At 47.4% G+C, this 23,560-nt stretch overlaps 1 protein-coding gene across 2 annotated transcripts in view; it reads left to right on the forward strand.

Annotated features, from left to right (window-relative positions):
- The first annotated feature begins 4,890 nt into the window (after positions 1-4,890).
- Positions 4,891-23,560, forward strand: part of CSF1R (colony stimulating factor 1 receptor) — a 31,176-nt gene continuing 12,506 nt past the window's right edge. For both annotated transcript variants that reach the window (XM_074960308.1, XM_074960309.1), the window contains exons 1-9: positions 4,891-5,236; positions 10,682-10,936; positions 11,855-12,139; positions 13,046-13,182; positions 14,081-14,240; positions 15,582-15,771; positions 18,076-18,191; positions 19,946-20,066; positions 21,048-21,238. In XM_074960308.1, the coding sequence (XP_074816409.1) occupies positions 5,188-5,236; positions 10,682-10,936; positions 11,855-12,139; positions 13,046-13,182; positions 14,081-14,240; positions 15,582-15,771; positions 18,076-18,191; positions 19,946-20,066; positions 21,048-21,238 (1,504 nt within the window). In that variant the 5' untranslated portion in view covers positions 4,891-5,187. The remainder of the gene's footprint in view (positions 5,237-10,681; positions 10,937-11,854; positions 12,140-13,045; positions 13,183-14,080; positions 14,241-15,581; positions 15,772-18,075; positions 18,192-19,945; positions 20,067-21,047; positions 21,239-23,560) is intronic.

The raw sequence follows: 23,560 nt of genomic DNA on the forward strand, positions 1-23,560 counted from the left end.
TTTGGGGAAAGTTGTCCTCTTCCTGCAGCCCCGGAATGCCCAGCTCAGGCAGTTCTGATGGCAGCAGAGGGGGCTATCTCTGGCGCACTGCTCGTGATGTAGTTGGATGTGGTAAATGTGCCTAGAAAGAAATCCAGCAAAGTACCAGTTCTGTTTCCTCTTTTCTCTGTGGTCCAGTACATCTGCTCCGAGCTATTTGCAAAGGGCTGCTCTGTTCATAGATGCTACTACACGGAAGGAACCTCTGCACAGATGGACACTCACGGATTTTGAACACGCTGAGGAACATACTAGAATCTGGAGGGGGCCCCTTTAAGAAAACTAGCTCTCACTAGCAGCTGCATGTGGGGCCCACAACCCAGGCTGATGTTCCACAATTTACTGAGGAAAACCAAAGGGGGCTGTTTGCTTTTCCCAGATGGAATTACAGCCCATTATGCACAGACAGCCCTATGGAAAGCCAGAAGAAACACAGGCCTTCTGTTGTTATTCACAACACTGAACATGGTCTAATGGCATTGGCCGGGGGAGGCTTTAGAACCGTGGCTCAGGAGCCAAATTAGCGATCAACATTACCCAAAAGAGCCACCGACGTGTGAACTCACTGTTTCCTTTACTATTTTTATATGTAGCTATATTATTCTTACAGCAGAGTGACTGACCAAGTGTTCTACAATTGATTAACAACATAGTAAAAACATCCTGGTTGGTTAATAACTGAGATTGACTAATAATTAAACGACACAGTGTTTAAACATCACATGCTGGAAAGAGCCGCAGGAGACACGTTAAAGAGCCACTTGCAGCTCCCGAGCCACAGTCTGAGTATCACTGCTCTATCTGTTGAATTGGTTCCCAGGAACACTGAGCAAGGTTTGGTAGCCTCAGTAAAATTGCTTTTTATGTGGAAGACCTGGTATGTGATGAGTTGTCACCCTCATGTTGTGGACTGTCTATCCATAGTGTCTGAGCACGTCCCGTGGTGACCTTATCTCTCGTCTCTCCTTAACCTGGTAGCCTTATATGATCATGTTATGCTTCTGAGTGATAGCAGGGGGACTTTACTGGCGATGCTCCAGGAGCCCTCATTACATCTTTCTGCCGCACCAGGATCAGTTGGGGTGCCGTGCTTTTGCCCTCTGGCTCTTTGATGTCAGTTACCTGGGTAGCAATGCCTGGCATCTGGTGAAATGGGCTCCAGCTGAACAGGCTCAGTGCGAGCCTGAAATGAGGCTAGGCGATTATGCTGTGGTACTGAGTATGATGTGTTTAGGTGCTGGGATGCTAACATTGCTACTGGAGATGGAGCAGTATCGGCCATCACATCTTAGGAGAAACAACCACCAGCAATAGCCCCCATGGGCCAGACGTTTGCTGCAGCCATCAGCTTCCCTTGAAGCCTTCCTAAAAGTGACTCTGGCACTTACTTATTGTAAGAACTTCAGCATCTCTTTCCCCAACGTGCCAGTGACCTGTGACCAAAGTCACCAGAAGGGAAGAACCCGGGGTCTTCAGTCGCGAAAGCACAGGCCCTACTATGGAAGCTGAGTCTACACTAGCCTTTCCTCCTCCCTCCCAAATTTGATCTGGTGGTAACATGATAGGAATTTTTTCAGAGTTAAGGGCTGGGCGAGGAATAAGGCTATTAGCCATCCGCATTTAGCAGCCTGTTGTAGTTGCTGGGACCAGCCACTGGGGGTGATAGGATCACACACTAATTTAGACTATCACAGCTCAGGTATCCCAGGTCCACCGGCATTTCAGTCCCATCAGCAGTGCTGTGCTTTGTTACCTGTGGTTTTCACTGGTTGGTTTGCTGGCATTTTGCGCATTCTGCCATAGGCCTGTCCAGAGGGAAGAAGTAATGGATGAGCTGCTTGAGAGCTTGTTCCTGTCCCTGTAATGAGCTGGGCTGGTTTAGCACTTGTTCCTTCTGGTGAGTCAGTTCCCTCTGAGTTTGCATTTGTTCCTGGAAAAAGGAAGAGGAGAGATAAACAGGCTTTAGAAATCCCCTCTGGCCCGAAAGACAGAGAAAGAGAATTAGCCCAAACGTCTCCTGCACTTTTGAGCAGCCAGTGTGCATCATCTCCTCACCTGCAAACGCCCAGCTCTGGGACGTGACCCTCATTTGAGACAGACTCCCCCTCCTCTGCCCTGCACTGCAGATTTTAGTGGCAATTCTTCTTTCCTTGGCTAAGCCAGGAAAAACTGCTGAAAGGAAATATTTTCCTTCCAAAAGCTGTCTTTTCTTTAACCCCCTCTCCCCCCGCCCCCAGACTTTCCTCACATCCTCAAGGGCTAGCCAGTGTTAATTAAATTCTGACCCAAATCCTGGACCCCCTGATCCACAGAGAGGCATTACATCTATGCCACTGCATGGCATTTCTGTGGCAGCGCTTTCCAGGGGCCCTTTTTACAAATTCTGATTAGTGCCAAACCACATTCATGCCATTTCTCTTTTCCCTTCCCTTCCCCGCCCCCCGCTGTTTTTTCCTGCCAGACAGAAGACTGAAGGGAGCAGATAAATCATCACATTGGTTCTTGCGCTTGATTAAGTCAAGCCCTCACTTAGCTATGGACAAGGTCAAATCAGCCTCAGTTTGGTTTTATGCTTTGGCATTTGCATGCAGGGTATTTCCTGCTGTGTTCATTTGAACACACTTAGATGTTAGCTTTAATTTGGTGTCAGGTTTCTTTCCTGGCTTTGAACTTGAGTTGGCTGGAAAGGCTACTGTTCTGTAAGAAGAGGACTGCTTTCCAAAATAGGTCATTAGCTAAGAGCTCGGCCAATAAATAATAACAGTACGTAATCAATAATGCATAGGCTGCACACCTCCTTGAGAAAGGACTCTTTGAAGTCTCCCACTTGCATAAACAGGTCATTTGGTGGCAACAGATTCAATTGGTCCAGCAAAGCCTGCACTGACAAGCCCAGTTTGGTAATGATAAAAGATATTGGACACTCTGTGGTGACCGGTGTGCAACAAGTCTCAGTTGTGTGCTCAGTGGACAAGTTCCCACATCATAAACCACCATCAAAGTGAGCATTTATTGACTCCCTCTGTGGCAGCCTCAGCAAAGAGCATGAGCCACATCGCCTGTCATTCACAGGGCTGATTCCCTATGGGCAGCTTATTCCATAGGTACCTGCGTGTTCTACCTCCCCAGCACATGTGGAATGCCCATTGCTGCTCATGGGCGTCAGATGCACGTATGGAGGAAACAATGAATCACTAATGGCTGAGCTCATGTCTAGTGCTTCTTCCGTCCCCCACCCATCCTCTGGCCTGACCAGAGAGGGCGAGCTGCAATCACGCAACTGGAGATGGTGCCTGGCTGAGACATCTAACTACACCCATTTGCCAGATACTGGCAGCTGAAGGAGTTATTTGGAAGGATACCATGGTACAGGTCACAAAGAATATTCCCCACCTCACTTTCCATAAACCCGCTCTGAGCCATGCCTTTGAAAAGGGTGTGCATTATGGCAAGAAGGCAGACATATCATTTTGCAATGTGAGTGTCACCTCAGAGCATAAGACTATATGGAAAAACCAAAATCCTTTCTTAAGCTCCTTCCATAGAGGAAAAATACGGTCAGAGCAGAAGTGGGGCTGGAGCACTACAAAGTTTATGGTAAATTGTCTCCCCTGCTAGGTGGAGCAAGGTACCAAATAACTGACAGGAGTTTTACAAGCCTGCCTTTCCCATCTCCTGGGTGGAGGGGGAAAAGCAGTGATGCTCCTTGCATGCATTTGAGGTCAGGGGGGCTGGAACAATTTTTATGAAGGGGGTGCTGTGAACCATTGAACCAAACTCTAAATCCTGGATATAATGGAAACCACTTCAAGTCAGGGGGTGCTGCAGCACCCCCCAGACCCCTAGTTCCAGCACCTATGTTTGAGGTCTCCTGGCATTTTGCAGAAACACTGGCACAAGGATTTCTTTGAGCATGTACAAGTTGCAAAGCGCTAAAGAAAAAGGCAGCAAAGGCAGCTGGTGCTCTCTGCAGAATGCACCATGGGCCATGCATCGGGCCACATCCTCAGAGGGTGGAAATTGGCATGGCCCCATTGACTTCACTGGCGCGATATTGATTTACACCAACTGAGTCCCTGGCCCACTGACTGCATGTAGCCCCATAAAGCTGTTTCACTCCAAAGTTCAGCACAGAACTGCTGCTTTAGCATATACAGCCCTTGGCTCTTGTTTACAATGGTTTCGGCAGGGTGAGAAGTGGCCACAACTTCACTAATGCTTACGGATAATGCTCACTGAACTTTCCTACTGTTCGTGCTAGTGGGGAGGCCTAACCTTGGGTGCTTCTCCTTACATTTCATATGTACATATATAAAACAAACAAGGCTCCTCCCATGCATGGGTTGCCTGTTGCCCATATGGAATAATGGCCTCAGGTACAACCTGGCTTCTACAGTCTGAATCCTGAGGATCTTGCCTTTGTTTAGTCCTTACGTGGACATCACTCCCTCTGATTTCACTGGGAAGCCACAGATGAAGGCCCTCAGGGTTTGACACTATGCACCAGCTCCTCCACGGCTGTACCCCAGTGTGCTCCCTGGCTTCAAACAACCCGCATTTGGTGCCAAATTTGCCCTGAAAATCCCTTTGAAATGATTTAGGATTCATTTCTGCCATGGTGGGAATGTAGTCGAATTCTCAACAGCCCAGCCCCCAGCCCTGCAGCTTACTGTCGGGCCATTGCAGTGCATTGGCCTGTCCCTGCAGCTTACGCTAGTGCGTGTTTCACGTCAAGAACGTTTTCCGTAAAGCTCCACTTCACGATCCAGCTTTTCTGACTGTAAATAATTGACCCATCACAAACCCAGGAGGAGACGGGGTGGGAGGAGGCTAACCCAGGCCTGCACTGAAAGGTGGGGTTTGGAAAGGTTCTGAGCAGAGCAGTGTGCGGTGGTGTCCTCTGCCACTGGTGACACTGTGTAACTCTTTTTTTTAAAAACAAACAAACAAAAAAATAGGGATTTCCTAACTTGTGGTCAGTTCAGAAAGAAAAGGAGAAGTTTATCCCAGAGAGAGACGGCAGCAGAGAACAGTTGAAGACGACTCAGCAGCGCTTTCCATTCCAGCCTTCTCTGTTCTACTCGGGAGGATCCGCTGAGCTGAAGCACTTGTTCCTTCAACTGAAGAGGCACCTTCAGTCCAAGGGAGATGGACCCTGCCGTCCTGGTGCTTCTGGCGGCAGCTGGCATCTGGCATGGTAGGTCTGACAGCACCAACTCCACTGAGCCAATGTGAGCCCGCGGCAGCTGGAAAGCGGTGGCATGTAGGATGTGTCTAGAGAGAGACTTGCACGTTGGGGAGACTCTTTCTGCACGACCCATAGGTGACTCTGCAGAACAGGAGGGATCCCAAGCTCCCTGGTCAGTGTTTGCTCCATCCTTTCTCCAGCAAACTCCCATTAAAGTCACTGGACCAGATTTTTAAAGGTGTTTAGGACCCTACAGATGCAGATAGATGCCGACTGGGGTTTGCAAAAGCACTCGAGTGCCTAACGGCTTCAGGAACACCTTTAAAAATCTGGCCCTGAGAGCTCTGCCTGGGTCAGGATGGAACGGAAGGTCAGCAAGGTGCTCCGGATTTGGCCCAAAGAGCATGCAGCCCCGAGTCCAAAAGGGAGCGCAGCACTCATGATCCCATCCCCAGCAAACCAAGGGGGGCTGGGGTGAAGCGTTACAGCCCCTCATTCAGCAGACTGTTGCAGGGGGCAACTGCTGCAATGGTGGGAGAGTTAAAAGGCGGCCCCGCCGACACCGCCGGAATAGGCAAGGTGTGGTTTGCCTTGCAGACTCATTATGGCTCATTTATAGCACTGAGCACAAGAGAATGACGCTGCACTAAGAGCAACATGCCAACATTATCAGGGATTTACAAGACAATTTAAGGCTCCTAGGGCCAGATTTATAAAGGTATTTAGGTGCCTAAAGATGCAGAGAGGCACCAAGTGGAGTTTACAAATCAAGTTCTGCACCTAACTCCCATTGACGTTTGTTCTGTCTGTACTGCGCCTCTGATGGGGGTCCTGGTCCCTGACAAGGGATCCGAGACGCTCTGAGAATCCAGATAATAAATAACAATGGGAGTTAGGCACCTAACATACTGAGGCAGTTTTGTAAATTCCTCTAGGTGCCCATCTGCCTGTGTCAATCCAGTCCCTTGTGTCCCAGCTGTTAGAGCAAAGGGCTAGGAACCAATAGAGCCCCAGGACAGATCTCCGCTAAGCTGTGGGCTCATTCTATTAGTAACGCCTGTACCATTGTTTTGAACATATAAGGCACTGTAGACATGCTAAGTGTTATTGGATGGGTGTGGACAAGCCCTGGTGGGTTTTTTTTTCTCTTGGGAAGGCAGGATCCTCAGTGAAAATCATGGGCTGGATCTGAGGGGCACTTATTCTCAAATCAGTCCCCCTCCACTCAAGAGCATGAGCATGCTCAAGAGCTCCACTCAAGAGCATGCTATGAATAGCCGGCGCTGGTTCCTGCAGGTGGCCTGTAAACTCCGCAGTGGCTAGGGTATTGGGACGCTGTATCAGATTGTGTTTGAGGGTTGCAGCCCTTTGGTGATGCTGGTGGTGCATATAGATTAGATGCTTTCGTGCCTTATGACCCAGTGTTTCCACCTCTAGCTGTCTAGTGCCACGTTTCTTGCTCCATTATAATCTATTCCCATGGCAGCAACGTCTTCTCCGATCTTTTTTTTTATGTCCTCTCTTCTCCTTCTCTTTTCTGTCTTGCACCAAGTGGGATCCAGTCAAAGGCTTGTCTAGGAATACTGGGTTTTTTTATATCCCTACAACATGCCTAAGCCACTTCAGCCTGCTTTCTCCAATCACTGTGAAGGGCTAGGCCAAGGGTATTGTTAAGCCTTTCAATGGAATAGGATGGGAGAGGAATACAGCAAAGTCTGTGCTGTCTGTTCTGATTTGGATGCTATGCCCGTTTCCTGTCATTGTCTCTTTTCAGTCCTCCAAGAGAAGCATGCAGGATTCTCCCGCCCATTTGCAAAATAAAATATGGAAAGGGGACCCCTCTGGAAACTGAGTGTTTTCTGGTTTTGCATTTCAAGCAATGGTGACATTGTGGGAGAGGTTCCCTCCCCAGCCCCTCTCCCCTGCAACCGAACCCTAACCCTAATCTTTAAGGAACTGTGCAGTTCCTCCATGAAACTGAGCATCTGGGACTGTCCCAGGAAGACAGGAATGGCTGGGAACCCTGGGTAGGATGGGAACTTGGGATAATGTGGACTAGGCAGTGACTGGGGAGACACAACATTTCCTGGAGCCTAGAGAACTCTGTCAGGATCCCCACTGGAAACATAGACACGTTTACAATGAAGATCCACATTCAGTGGGTCCATCTCATTAGGCGTTGCTAGGTATTTCCCTACTGAGTTCCCCCATGAAGCCTTTGACAGCTGAGTTTTATCACAGTTATTCAGAAATCCCACAGCACCAAGAATCTTGAAGCATCCCTAGGTTTGCATGCACCAGCATTATCCCTGCATAAGTCTCCAGTGGGTTGTATTTTGTTTTCTGTCTGAATTTGATTAATCTGTTTCTTGACTCCTTAGTTGTTTCTTTTGGCATTGCTGTGTTTCCCCCTGCTAGGTCACGGTACAGTTGCTGGGTCCCAGATATGCTATATTTCTTTAATAACTTTGGGCCCAGTTCCCAAACATGGCATCCCTGCCCCCAGATCAAATAGGCTGGCCAAATCCCACATCAGATGCCCCACTTGCATGCAGTGACTGGTTGTTTGCGTATCCCAGGGTGGGATCTGGACACCCTTTTAAGGCACCTGTGTTTGAAGGTTGGGCTCTGAGGACTGACCGCTCCAAAGGAGTTAGGCTTCTAACTTCTGTTGATTTCAGTGGATGTTAGGAAACTAAATAGAAGTTAGAAGCCTAACTCCATTTGAACATTCAGCCCCTGAGTGTTTGACACCTTGCATGCTGGGACATGTTTGCCAAGGGACTATACCATTTTCAAGGGGGTCCTAACAAAGGCATGGAGTGCCACTTCACTGGACATCCCCACAGGGCAGTGAGGGATGCAATGTGGGCTACGCTCCGGTAGGGACATAGATGTAAGGTTATTCCTGATTCTGGAGGCACCTGGAGCTGCCTGGCTATTAGAATAATATGGACTAGACAGCTGGGATGTGTGTGAGAGAGAGAGAGATTGGGCACTGAAGGATGCTGCGGTTGACTCTGGTTAGTTAGTGCCTCAGGAATTGCTTCGAATGCAGGACACTGAGCCATGAGGCCCCATGCCCTTTCAATTTCCAACACCTGGTTTAAGTCCTGCTGACTCTGTGTGAGCCTGGGGGACGTCGCTGGGCCTCCATGCATTCTCAGGCTGGAACCTCACCGGATACTAGCATCTGCCTCTGAGCTTAGAGTCCCTGGGAAAATAAGTTTAAAGAAGAAGAACAAGCTCTGGCCCAATGAAGGGGCCTGGCTAATTGTTGTGGCTGGGATGGTCCAGGGGGATGGGCTTCGTCCTGCAACTGGAGGTCATTGTTACACAACCATGGTGTGGTGAAGCCAATGGCCAGCAGTTACCGACAACAATGAGGAAGTTGGTGGGTGACGCTCTCCAGCTTCGTGTGAGATTGCATTCTGGTCAGCGGGAGAACAGAACCCTGAGCCAGAGCTCCTGCCACGTTACGGGGGAGGGGGGGGCTGATTTACTGTCCTAATGCATCTCACCAGCAACTCCGCTCACACTCGGGTACTGGCCCTGGTGCATGCTTTATCTGCTTTAATCAAAGCTAGCTCAGGTATGTCTACAGGTGCTGTGATCACACCTCCTGACTGCAGCGTAGACATATCCTTAATATTAATGGCCAATGCTAAGTTTACCAAGCAAACCAATTAGGTGCTACAGTGACAGCAAGGCACACTGATGGCTGGACAAGAAACCAACATACAAGCAGATCCACTCCCATCCCCTCATACAGGGTTCTAGCATAGAAGGGAGCAGGAAACTGTAGATACATGGAAAATATGGTTTCAAAGGGATTGTGGGATATTTCCTTCTCTGCTTGGGGACTAAATGGGTTTTTTCCTGTTTTCTATAAGAAGTCAAAAAACAGCAAAAAAAAGTTCAAGAGGAATAAATGTCAAATATTCCATATGTCGTCCTTTCCAATTGCTCATACACAGCTCTGTTGGAGTCTGCTCGTTGAGTTCCTGTTGAGTTAGGCCACGTCTACACTAGGAGCACTTTGCCAGTATAGGAAGGGTTTTTTTTAACTTGAGTGTATGTTCCTTTAAGATCTGGGGAAGAGGTTAGTGTTCAGAAAAGCAGAAGTGGGAGAACAGCCAGCTCTTGGAAGGGGCTGGCTGTGTATTGGGGGGGGAAGCCAACCCCCTCAGAGCACAGATAGCCATTTGCAATGTGTTTCCTGTCCCCTGAAAGAAAATCTGTCATGAGGGTGCTATTGCAGCTTTTTCCCCATAAGGCACTGATTCATTTTTCACTTCCCCCCTCTCCTTAAATATAGGCAGTGACTAAAAGAACTCGCTGACAAGACAAAATAAATGTGTTTCTCTATGACAGTGAGGGCTGAAGGAGGTTCCAGGTTCCCCTTTACTCAAACAGATGAAGGAGTTAGTTCCACAATGCCTCTTAAAGGCAAATATGGCAACTCAAATTCAGGCCTGAAGTCTGACCCACTGCAAAATGGTGATCATTAGGCTAGGAGATCATGTGGCCTAGTGCATAGCTACAGATCTGTGCGTTAGGAGGACTGGGTTCCACCCCTGGCCCGGCCAATTACTCGCTGTTTGACCTTGGCTAAGTCACTTAACTGCTCTGTGCCTCAGTTTCCCCATCTGTAAAATGGGAATAATAATGCTTCCCTTTATACAATTCTGTGAGTACTAAGGATGAAATTCTATCAGATCTGGGTGGTTATCTGACCTCTATCACCACAGTATTTGAGTACTTATACAAGTACTATGTATTATTTTGTAATTTTCAAAATCCACGACTCAGCCACCAAGAAATTAGTTTCCCCAAAATAGTTTTTGATACAAAATCAGTGCTTTGAGCTCTTTCAGTTGGCTCTGCACAAAATAGTTTGGCACATTTCTTTCCTGTTCTGTTCTGATGTTAGCACTCATGTAGTACACAGAGAGAAGTAAACAAAAGAAAATGGCATTGATTGCTGCTGGATTAAAAATGCAGGAGTAGGAGTATGTCCCAGCACAATTCGCACAATGTGCTTACAGCTCCACAGTGAAATTTACGGCCAAATAAATGCTGATCAATAGGAAAAAAACAACTTCTAAGAAAGTAAAACAAAGCATCTCTGGAGCCTGGATTAATCAGTGCAAAAGAGTGGATTTTGCCACCTAAGTCTCTGAATGTTCTGACATCAAATACGCCTCCTAGCCTAAAATTCATTCCATCAGAGAAGTAATTAAAATAAAAAGCCCAGCCAACCATATCAGCCTAGAATCTCGGATATGAGCATGAAATGAACCAAAAGTCCAATTCTGGCCAGCCACCCCAGTCTTTATGGCAACTGTTCCTTGTGCCCTTGCTAAGATATTCCATGCGAGGTGAGATGAGATCCCACCAGTTTATCTGTAAGGCACGCTGGTTGTTCACCTATCCTCTCTTTCTTGTTTGCAGGCTCGGCATCTCCGACAATCGACCCTAATGTCACCGCCATGATTGTGAACAAAGGAGACCCTGTAACCTTGCACTGCTCTGGGGATTTCAGCGTGGAATGGGTCAGCACAAGACAGAATATGATCGTGTACTCCAGTGGTGCTAACAGCACTCTCAGTATTACCAGCGCCAAGTACAGGGACACCGGCACCTATCAATGCGCTTATACCAACAGCAGTGACATGAAGCGAGCGTCCATCCATCTCTTTGTGAGAGGTAGCTAATGCCATTCCTTCACTTACTGTCACACTCATTTAAGGGCTGTCTACACAGGATAGTTTTACCTGTTACCCCGATATCATTATAGCAATACCAATACCATTATACCAGTATAACCCTCTCCCCCACATGTGGACGCTCTTATTCACCCTTAGGGAGGCAACGTGGCCTCATGGATAGAGCACTGGACTGGGCCTCAGAAGGCCTGGAGTCAATGTTCCTGGCCTCCCACTGGTTCGCTAGATGAGCTGGGCAAGTCATGTCACTGCTCCATGCCTCAGTTTCCCCATCTAGAGATCTATGGATGAAAAATGCTGTGTAAGAGCTGGATATTCCAGATAAGAGATACTCTGGGATTAGAGTGGATTAGAGCGGCTTTCTTTTTTTGTTTTGCTTAAACCCTTTCCAAAACAGCATAAGCGAGACCTCATTGGGACCTAGACCAATACAGTATGCATTTAAATTCACACCTTAGCTTATACCATTATAACTTTCTCATGCATAAGGTTTTGGCTTACTGCTTCTAGTACACTCCTCTAGTGCAGTGCTTCTCAACCGTTTTGATGTTGGGGACCAGCTTGCTGCCTTCCTAAACTGTGTCTGGAAAATCTCAGAGACCGTCACTGGTCCGTGGATCAGCTGTTAAGAAACACTGTCTAGTGCCCACACAGGTGACTGTCACCTGGTTTCTGCTGAATATACCCTGCCAGGCAGAGGGTTTGTTATTGGGGACCCTACGCAGGCAGGGGTGCTATGATGGCATCATGGACAGAAATCCACGGTGCACTGCAAGCCACGAAGCTATGCTCCCACCATTCTGGGAAGGCGTGCAGCATATCACCCCCTAGTGTAATATTAATTATTGTATGCGCTTTGCTTGATTCCACTATCTGGTTTGTCTTATTCCATCGATAGATCCCGAGAAGGTGTGGTATGTCCATAGCATCAGGGTCAGAGTAAGCGAAGGCCGTGATGCACAGCTGCCATGTCTGATCACTGACCCAGAAAATGGGTCCAACGTTACCCTGCTGAAGGACGATTATTCTCCAGTCTTACCAGGGACCGAGTTTTCTTTCAGCCCTCGGGATGGAGTAACCATATACAACGTGAAGCAAGAGTATAAAGGATCTTACAGGTGTGGGGCCCTGATCAATGGAAAAATGGAGAGGTCATCGAAAATCCAATTGATTGTTCTGAAAGGTAAAGGGTTAGGTTTCTGAGCACTCTTCCAGCAGTTCCATGGGGAGGCAGCTATTGTTAACTCTGCTAGGAGCGGGTCCGGGGAAGCTTGTTTGGGGAAAGGTCATAGAAGTTAGAGATGGAAATGACCTCCTGGGCCACGGAGGCTAGAATTTTCGAAGGAGCCTAAGGGAGTTAGGTGAACAGTTCCCATTGAATTTCAGTGGGATTTGGTCACCTAATACCCATAGACACCTTTATAAAGCAGAGCCCAAGTCCATCCCTCTACCAATGCAGGATTGTTTCTGATTGTGTATTCCCAGGACTTATGTCCAGTCTAGTTTTAAATGTTCCCATTGATGGGGTTCCACCCCTTTCCTTGGGAGACTATTCCACAGCCTGACAGGAACCTTTTCTCTGTACTCTGTTTAGCACGGATGTGCTATTGGACAGTCCCGTGTACACTGCTGTTACTACATGAATAATACATTTGATCGATGGACTCCTATTAATGCTGATAATACCCCTGGCATCTTGCTCCTCCTCCTCCTGGCTGTTTGCATCATGCAGATCCTTGCAGATGCATCCAGCAGCCTGAAGGAAAATCTGCTCTTCCTACTGGAACACTGCAAATCCTGAGGTCTTGGTGCAGTGCTCTTGCAGCTGGGCAAACAGGCAGATGGGACAGGGATTCCTCACCCTGTAAGGCTTTTGAGCCAGCTCGTGGTGATGGCCCCGCCCTGAAAGTGGTAGTGCTGGGAGGAGTGAGGATGACAACGGTGGTGAAGGTGGTGCCAATGATGGGTGAAGGGATTAAAGTGGATGGCGGCAAGAGCTAAGCAGCCACGTCCTTGGGGATTCTTCAAGGATGCAGAGGCCTTTAAGCCCTCCTGTAACTAATCCTTGCCCATCTCTGCCTTTGGTTAGCAATGGTAAAGCCGCTTTCAGTCACTGTGGAACAAAAAGACCATGTGCGAATACAGGGGGAAAGTTTCCAGATCACCTGCAATTTAATTTCTCCTTCCCACAAGTACAACATCAAGTGGATCCATCCAGCTCAGAATGTAAGTCATTTTCCCCTGTCCGTAAAGGGGAATGTGATCTCTCTGGAAAATGGGGAGGGAGAGGATGGCCAGAGTCATTCCTGACCCACAGAGCCTTCCATATGTTAGCCGCTGATGGGAGCACAATACTGAAGCGCATGATTAGACTGCGTATTGCACGTAAACGCTGGAGACCTAAGCACAGCCATCCTTTCTCTCTCTCCTTTGTTGCGGTGACAGTTTACAAAGGGTTAAGAGACACATGGACACATTCTTGGTGGCTCACTGTATGAGAGAATGAAATGGGGGTTGTTTTATGGGGTTCGCTGAACAGTGCCTGCAAAATGACACGTAAAACCCACTTCTACAAGCCAGCCTTGCCCCAGTAACCCCATCAACATCCTAGCTCATAAAACAACAAACACCCACAATGCACAGACACTCCCCTAGAGAAGGGGAGAGCAAGGGCGGTCTTCTTGTGTTGACTTTAGTACATTATGGGTTGGTTTTAATACTTTTCATACATAGATAAAACTTTGATGAGTGCATTTTAAAAACCTAGGTTAGATTAGATAAAATGGTACTTCCTGGTTGAGAGTTGTTACTGTCTCCGTGTAGGAGATGATATTAGCACACAAAGTATAGCAGTCTGTTCAGATAATGCAATGTAACTACAGCTCATAATCAAAGGGTTGACAATGAGTGTAAAGAAATCTATATGCCTGTCTATGCTACAAGTATCTGCACTGAAGACTTCAATTAACTGTATCTGTTTGTCTCCACTTGTCTGCACTTTAGCCATATAAATTCTTGGACAAGGTCTAGTAAGGTAGAAAACAAGACGAAGGGCACAGTAATCGCTAATACTGATTTCTGTTCCAAAACAAATCAGTCTAACATTCCTTCCCTATGGCTGCAGGTCACCATCACTACCAACAACGACTTTGCACAAGAGGACTATTACGTTTCCTTCACCCTATACATTCCAGTGGTGACAATAGGAGACAGTGGACTATACAGTTGTGTAGCAAACAATTCTGTGGGATCCAGTAATTCTTCAGCTGTGCTCCAGGTTGTAGGTGAGCAATTCCTGAACAGTGAAGAAAAGTGAGATCATGGAATTTGTGCCCATGCACATGCACACACAACCTCGTCTCCCTCATTCATTTGCATCTAATACCACAACCTTGTCCCTATGTTGGTTTGCCAGTGGGGACTCCCCGATTAGACCCACCTGGTTCAATCCCAGAACTCTACAGTGGATAGAAAAGGGAAGTCTAGGTGTCTTGAGGGAAAAGAGGCAGGTGCCACTATCCAGTTAGTGATCTGGTCGCTGGTACAGTCAGATGCAAAGCCAGGGAAGATCTTCTCTTTGTCTACAAGTTTAATAAACAGCCCCTAAAAAGATGAATCAGACAAGGTCACAGCAGAGGCCATTGAAACAAAAGCTGACTGCGTGCCCCACACTGGGAGAGGGTGGGTCTGTGCCCCCTTCCAGTGGCAGATCCGTAGAAGAGAATAAAAGTCTAATGCAGATGCAAGCTGAAAGAGCTACTTCTGCAGTTCAAAAAGAAGCAGCTCATCCTTTTAGCTCTGAAGCTCCTGGGCTCAAATTAGCTGATGACCAAAGCAGGGGTTTGTAGTACGCTGGTGGGGGAAGGCGGGCTCAGATCTGAATGTGCTCCCCAGACGAGAAGAGACCAGGGGCTTGGCAAAGGGGATGGACTGGACTCCTGGGGGATGCACAGGTGATACAGCCTGCTCGTTTAGCCACATCACTCTTTAGCATAGCTGACTCAGCCAATGCATTCAGGTCCTCCCCCTTCCCAGCTATCCTGTCTGTTAATCAGTTAACCTCAAGTCCTTGTCGTATCAGCTCTCTCCAAAGCTGGGTATGGGTCACACTGTATAGTAAGGTTCTATTTATAAGGTGTTAATGGATGGTTCATAGATGCTATATGCTTGTTGCAGACATGAGTAGTGTAGGTCACATGTGGTTATAAGAACACCAGCAGACAGTGTTAAAGATAGTCATAAGCCATGGTTCTAAGCAACCAGTTAACCTGCTGGGCTAATTCTAGCAATTGATTAGCCATCTATTAGCCCTTTGTAAATGGAACTTTAATATGAAGTGTGACCTGGGTATGCCCCAGCCTCTGAGAGTAACTGAAAGCTCATCAGAAAAAGACAGCATTGCACTGAGAGAATGTAATTTCATTGTCCCGCATCAGGCTGAGCTGGGTCCCACCAGGAACTGGGATCAGCAAAGACCTCTCTACGCCCAAACCAATCTTGGTGTAAAGGCAGGCGACTATTGAGATCAGTGGAGCTGGGCACCATTTGTGCCAGGGCTGAATGTGGATGACCTTTGTCCTTCACAGACACAGCCACTGATTGGCTTTGCTCTTTTTGTCCCTCAGAGAGAGGTTATGTACGTCTGTTGCCCATGCAGAACAGCAGCCATGAAGTAAAGTTGGGAGGAAATCTGGAACTGCAGGTCTTGATTGAGGCTTACCCCAGACTTAGCAACTGGAGATGGACACACGAGAATCCTTCCCAACACTCTGTGAGCGCCGTACTCAATGACCAAATGGTCCCTGGTAACAACAGGTATAGTATCTCCTCTCGCCTTTGTGCTCATCAGCAGAGTATTTTATCATAGACATGATAGAATATCAGAGTTGGAAGGGACCTCAGGAGGTCATCTAGTCCAACCCCCTGCTCAAAGCAGGACCAATCCCCAATTTTTTTTGCCGAATTTCCCTAAATGGCCCCCTCAAGGATTGAACTCACAATCCTGGGTTTCGCAGGCCAATGCGCAAACCACTGAGCTAATTTCCAACACTGCCAGCTGGATCCTTTCTACTGGGAACAGGCTCCCCCTACAGCAGACCCCTCCTAGGGGGATTATTCATTTTAAAGGTCAAGGGGACTATCCCCCCTTATCCAGGGAGCAAGGCAGCCTTTCCTTGGGCGGCACAACAGGGGAAGTCCCCATCACTCTCATGGGCATTTGCTACTGTTGTTCATGTTTGTTCACTTTTTGGTTGGGGGGCAAAGAAAATGCAAATGTGGGCTGAGGACAGGGTGGCTTCTTTCAATCCAACCAGACACAGAGATAAAGACAACCATGTCTTTATAATTCCTATGGGATGTGACAAGGCGGAGGCAGCCATATGTCTGCATGTCCCCTACTGCATCAGACCCTTCCATTACCAGGGGCTGCCCACCACAGATCCACACTCGGTCCACCAGCCAGACCAACAGCCCCTATCCTCCACTGTGGTCCCAGCTGACTCTGGGGCCAGTGGACTTCAGCTGAGACCGAATTCCTTAAGTGGCCTCTCCCACATCCATTTGCACTTCAGCTCCACCTGCTGGTTTCACCTATGGAGCCTCTCACACAGGCTGGGGGATGATGGCCAGTGCTGGAGGTGGGTCAGAGGCAGATGAGATGTGGCCAGAGGCCAAAGGAAAAGAGCTGGCTGGGACCTCACACAGTGCCCCACAAAAAACCAGCACATTTAAAGAACAGAACCTTCTGTTAGTTGGGAAGAACTGGCTAATTGCCCTTTTGTTTCTCAGAAACAAACAATTACCCACCGGACGATGAACTGGAGCACTGAACTATGGAGAGGGCCCTCCATCACTCAGAGTCAGGGTTCTAAGGGCTGTGTTAGGGGTTCAGGAACACTAATGGGATGAGATAGATGGTGGGGCAAGTTGAGTAATGAGGGAAAAGTCCATCTTTGCAAAATTTGTGTGGCTGGCCATTCCCCGTCCTTCTCAGTTACAAACTGGAGACTAACTCTCCTCAGTGTCTGAGTTCTCTCTCCTGCTGGGGAGGGCGTACTGTAACCTCTCTGGAGTTTGCTGTCTTCCCACAGCACTTCCCACTGTTTTATCACTTTGTTGGGTCAGCACTATAGATAGCAAGGGGAATAGGGGAACATCACATGGGAGGCAAGCTGCTCACTTCATCTCCTGCTCCAGCCAGGGCGATGGTAAGAAGATATCGTTTTGGAAGGTGTGGAGAGAAAAGTGTCCCCAGCTTCTCCCCACACACTTAGGGATTATAATAATGACCATCTCTCTGGGATCAATCAAGTCATGTTTGCAAGGCACTTTAAGATTCTTGGCTGAAGGTACTACTACAAAAGTGTCTTGCAAACTTGAATTGAGAGAGTCCAGAGAAGTCCAGATAAAGAACCTCTTGCTGAGAGGCTAAGTGACTTGCTTATGGTCACAGAGAAAGTCGGTGGCAGAGCTAGGAACCAGAATCCGAACTGCCAATTCTTTGCTTTAACCACTGGACTTTAACCTGTTTGGGTTGGCAATCCAGAAGTGCCAATGATATTACGTGGCAGCTGTTTACCAATTCCTGGTGCCTTTCATGTCACTGTTTACATCACAAGATGCATTTGAGGTCAGTGGAAGCTGCATGTGCTCAGCCCTTTGAAAATCAGACCTGAGATGTGCTGGAGAGGGGAAAGTGTTCATAGCACTCCAAGGCCAGCACAGCACAGAAGCAGGTGTTTTTAATCCAGGCTCCTGGGTCAAGGCAGGGACAGAAGCTCCTGTGGATATGATGCTGAGATCCCTCTTGCCTGTCTCGAGAGCCCAGCCGGCTGAAGACTAAAGTCCCCATAGCACTCTCCTGGGCAACATCCTCTCTCTCAGAAGAACAGGTCTCATGTCCTAGGGGGAGATTTTCATTGCCTTTCACAGAAGGTGAAGCTGCTAACTGCCCTTGGTGCCCTCCCTGTAAGGCTAGATGTGGGTTATTGCTAGGAACGCACTGGCTGCTGCAAACGTGCACGCAGCGATCGCACCACCACTGCGCAGCACTGAGAGATCTGGTTGTTTTTGTGATGTGCAGCTTCCTTCAGTCCCTTTTATTCTCTCTCGGGACAGGTACAACGACACGCTCTCCCTGAACCGGCTGAGAGAAGAGGAAAGCGGACTGTATACATTCTATGCTGCGAATACTGAGGCCAATGCATCGGTGACCTTCAGCATCTCCCTGAAACGTAAGTGCCCTGCCTGCCGCCAAATCTGCGAAGCAGAGGATGGAAACCACTAGCGGCTAGCAAGGGGATGAGAGGAGATGGTTCTTGCTCTTCCTGCCAGCAAATGAGGAGCTTGCAGAATTAGTTCCAGGAAGGCAGCTGTCACAGTAACCATCAAAGCAGCCGCTAACAACATCAAAGCTGCTAAATGCTGCCTTACTTACGCCTGTGGGGTGGTGCACTCAGGAGAGTGATGGTAGCGATGGCCAGAGTGGCCTTTTCACAATAATCATGGTGCTTGTCAACTCTGGCTCTCCAAGCCCTTTGCAATGGTGGGTCACTGTACCTGGATACATTCACCTCTGCTAAGCGGGTGTTACAGCCAGAAGTTCCAAGGTACAGTGACTGTAACATGGCAGAGTCAGCATACAGGGAAGGTGTTAAGCTTTCTACTGTACTGTATTCGGTGGGTTACCAGCAAGTAAACTATGACAAATATATCATTGTATATTTACATTAAATACCAGGACTCACTGTTTAAATCTTACTACATTCATTACTGTATGCAAACTACAGCATTGTTACAAATTCCAGCTTAGCAGAGGTGAATTTATCCAATGGTTACTGCAGGGCAGAGAATTTCAGCCTCATGCCACTTGTAGCTTTTAGTTTTCATTTAATAAATGCTGTCTCTGTTTGTTCACTTCAGTACCATAATTTCACTGTATGACATTTGTAGCTCTACTGTAATTTCAGAATAAAGGCTGTATTTTTTTCTGTAGGGTAGCCTTCTTTGTTAGTTCTTCTACAGTTCTCTCTTTGCTTCTTTTCTGGGGAGTCCTGGTGGATCATATTGAAATAGGGGTCACTGGCTACATGGATTGTGAATCCCCAAGATTCTGTAGTGTAGCATATTGTCCATATGAGAAGAGGGTCGGGACAGAAAAGGGTGTGCACTACTGATGAGATAGATCCCAGCGTAGGGAGTGTCCTGCAAGATGACAAATGAGAATAACAGGAAGGGTTTGTGCACTCGGTAAAGACTTGTCCTTGCTGGATGACAGACCATGTGAAATGGTGCTTGTAGAAATGCTGCCATAAGTAACTGGCTGGGAGGACTGATAAGGAGCTATGCGACCTTTCATCACTAGATCACTGGGTCCAGGATGGCAATGCCTGAAAGTTGTTACCACATGACAGTTTGGGGGGTGGCCTATGGAAGTGGCCATGGAGACTGAATTCTCACTCCCAGAGGTGACCCGTGGAGACAGTCGGGAATGAGAAATACTGCATAGGATGAAGTAGAGCAGCTTGCCCATACAAAACCTGGTCTCTGGATATGCAGCGTTGCTTTGTAGCTGGGCTGGTCCCAGGATATTAGAGAGACAAAGGAGGTGAGGTAATAGCTTATATTGGGCCAACTTCTGCTGGTGAGAGACACAAGCTTTCAAGCTTACGCCTGAAGAAGAGCTCTGTGAGGCTGGAAAGCTTCTCTCTCTCACCAGGAGAAGTTGGTCCAGTAAAAGATATTCGCTCACTGATCTTGTTCTCTGGATAGACAGATTACCAAGATACGGCACAGGTAAGGGGCAGTGTGGAACCTGGATCCCAAAGACCAGGCCAAGAGACCAAAGGGAGCTATTACCCCTTCCCCCAAACACATAGCACTCCCCCTGCCATTTTGACATTGCACATAAATAAGTAGGATTGAAATGTAGAGAGAGCTGTGTTCATATGACTTCCGTACCTAACACTCCTTTGCATTCCCTATTCAGTCCCGCCTGAGGTCCATCTCATCTGGATGGTATTCAATGACTCCACGAGCCTTCACTGTAAAGCCAGTGGTTACCCTGCTCCACGTATTGAGTGGTATCAGTGTTCTGGGCATGCAGACAGGTGAGAAACATCAGAGAGGGCTGGGGAGCCTTCCGCTGTGCAATGCGTCCAATCGCAATGCCAGAGCTCGCCGCGTCCTTCCCTGCCCCTACAGTAGAACTCCGAGATTCCCCATAGATGTCATCTGTATTTGCTAAACTGCTCAGCACAGACTTGCAAAAGATGCATGACAATATATCAGAGTTCTGTCCAATATTACAACAACAGAGAATTATTCTGCTATTTAAAATAGATGTTTATAGATTTCAGCATCTGTCCCAGGGGTGGCTTTCCAACACCAGGTGATGGGTACCAGTTCCTAATAGCAGTGTCTAGAATACACACTAAAACATGCTTGCTGATGGGGCAGACCTGCTTAATGTGCTATTGCCCCAAAATTCAGCCCTGGTGCATCATTTGGGAAGGGATGGAAATGAGGAGCCATTCCCCAGTAATAAAGCTGCTAGGGAAGGAGATTGTTGGCACAATCAAGCTGATGCAACCCATACAGTGAGCAGGAGCTGGGTCCAGTTTTTCCATTCATGTGCAGGGGCACTGCTTTGCTGACCATCTCTATCACCTGAATGCAGGGGGCAAGGGTGCAGTGCCACCACTGAATTACTTCCTTAGACAGGTCTATTTAGGGAGGGATAGCTCAGTGGTTTGAGCATTGGTCTGCTAAACCCAGTGTTGTGCGTTCAATCCTTGAGGGGGCCATTTAGGGATCTGGGGCAAAAATTGGGGATTGGTCCTGCTTTGAGCAGGGGATTGGACTAGATGACCTCCTGAGCTTGTGGAAATCCTCCTGAGGTCCCTTCCAACCCTGATATTCTATGATTCTCTCTGAAGTTGGCGGGGCAATGTGTAGCATTATGACCCCAGACCACTTGTCTAGCAATTTGTGTCCACCTAGCCCTCTGTGATAAGGTAGCAATGGATTCCATTTTTAGTCAGGCATGTTCCATGGAAATGTTTTCTCTCCCCTGCTTGGTGTTTCTGCAGATCTGACCAGGGAAGAACACTGATTCAGAATGATACCAGCCCATTGGTAATAAGCAAATTGCCCTTTGGAAAGGTGGAAGTAGAGAGCATCCTTCAAAATAAGGAGTTGAAGGACAATGTTACCTTTTGCTGCTGGGCCATTAACAGCGAGGGGAATGACTCACAGATGCATAGCTTAGTCCCTTTTCCAGGTGAGATAAATCAGAGCATTTATTATTTGTATATCATTAATCAATTTAATCCAGACTTCAATTAAAGATGGCTACAGGCTATTGGGGATCCAGTTGTTGGGGACACTGGGCACTACATTAGGTAACTCAGGAGGGTGGAAGCCCACGAGTGTCGAGGAAGCCCTCCTGCTCTAGGCCTGGATAAACCAAGGCCCCTTTGCTTCTTGAACCCTCTGTGATCCTGCATAACTCTGAGGAAGCTAGCACACAAACAGACAGGTTTGCACACGGCTCGCCAGCCAAGGCCAGCTTCGGCCTGGGAAACAGATAGATAAGGCAGAAATGTTTAGCGAAAACCAGGAACAAATAGGACCAAATAAGGCAAGGCTTGGGCAATGCTACTGAGGAAAAACACAACTGGCTGCTTTAGCTGATTGGCTACGGTATTGTATGGGGCAACAGGTAATTGGTTGCATAAGATTGTGTAGTGAAGTAGGAAAAGGTATAAAATGTATACTGGAATCTGCTGCAGGATTTGAGACAGCTCAGTCTCCCTGCACCCTGTTTGGAGCTCCAAATAAATCTCTTTGCTTCTCCACCCCGTTGTGGTCATTGGCGCGACGCATACCGGGCAACGAACCCAGCTGTTGCTTGCCTCGGGCACTCTGTGCCAGCAACACAGTCTTCCTGTGCATACACTCTGAATGCCCCAATAACTGCTCTTGTTGACAGGTTTCAGAGTAGCAGCCGTGTTAGTCTGTATTCGCAAAAAGAAAAGGAGTACTTGTGGCACCTTAGAGACTAACCAATTTATCTGCGCATAAGCTTTTGTGAGCTACAGCTCACTTCAGCTGTAGCTCACGAAAGCTTATGCTCAAATAAATTTTTTAGTCTCTAAGGTGCCACATGTACTCCTTTTCTTTTTGCTCTTGTTGAGTTCATTAAGAGGGCAATCAGATCAATCCTAACTTGAAGGGATTAAGTATGTCTCCTCCCCTCGCCAATAACATATTGCTAAGGAGGACTTCAGTTTTCATTGCTTGCATCCATGAGGACATCATTGGTGACCTGGAGAGTTTGGGTTTGAATCCTCTGGATGCTGGAGGGGATGATGCGTAAATCTTTAGTGGAGTGCCAGGGGTTTTAGCCACACACAACTCCTTAGAACGTCAATAGGAGATGCATGACTAATTCCTGAAATTACACCCAAAATCACATACCTGTCAGCGCAAATTTAAAACCTAATGAAATCAAGAAGAAAATATCATTGTTTCAGATCGCCTGGCCTTCTCTTGGTCCTAAGTGGCTCTTTTGGGGAAAAGACACATCTTTGAGTTTAATCTAATCCATTCATACTGGTATTTCCAAATACATCTGCTGCCTTGGGGGAAATTTCATTTCCGGCCCCATAGCAGTGTAGGTATGTTGGTAAATCCTGGATTTCTAAGGCTAGGTCTTGCTGTGCTGCATGTTGTTGTCCTGACCCTGTGAAATCTGGGAGAGAAGGTAATGCACGAGTATAATTATCCCCTACATAAGGCGCTATCATATGGAGACCCAGAGATTTCAACTCAAGACTTTTATTACTACAAACATAGGCTACTCACTTAGCTACACAAGCAACACCAATGACAAAAGAAACTGTTATATCGGCACATCAAATTCCAGTAGAGGGCATCAACACACACACACACACAGCCCAGACTGAAAATGTGCCAAACCACTCATTTTCACGCTCAAAGCCATACCATTTTTCTCAGGTATTTATATGGATTTGCTAATTTAATCCAGAGTGAAACTTCACTTTGCAGGCTGCTGTGGAGATGACAGTGAAACCTCCCATCTTAGACATCCCCCAAAATGGCCGTTGCTCAGCAGAAGAACCTGCTTTTAGTTGCTAACCAATTTATTTGAGCATAAGCTTTCGTGAGCTACAGCTCACTTCATCACTATGTATGCATCCGATGAAGTGAGCTGTAGCCCACGGAAGCTTATGCTCAAATAAATTGGTTCGTCTCTAAGGTGCCACAAGTCCTCCTGCTCTTTTTGCGAATACAGACTAACACGGCTGTGGCTCTGAAACCTGCTTTTAGTTGTTACATTTATAAGTAAAATACTGATGAAGATCGAATGCATAATAGCCTCCGTTTCCTACCACAGTGAGATTTTTTGGTCCACCCCTTAGTGCATATGAACCAGGTTAGCGCCGGGGCAAAGTCACACAACAAGATGCTTGAGATGTAGATGATAAGGGGGAAGTTCGTTATATTTCCTGGGTTTATAAGGGCAGTTGGTTCTACTAGGACTGTATGACAGTCCTGTCTCTCCGCTAGTGCTTACTGT

Source organism: Natator depressus, chromosome 8, assembly GCF_965152275.1.
Source record: "Natator depressus isolate rNatDep1 chromosome 8, rNatDep2.hap1, whole genome shotgun sequence".
In the NCBI taxonomy this organism is placed as follows: Eukaryota; Metazoa; Chordata; order Testudines; family Cheloniidae; genus Natator; species Natator depressus.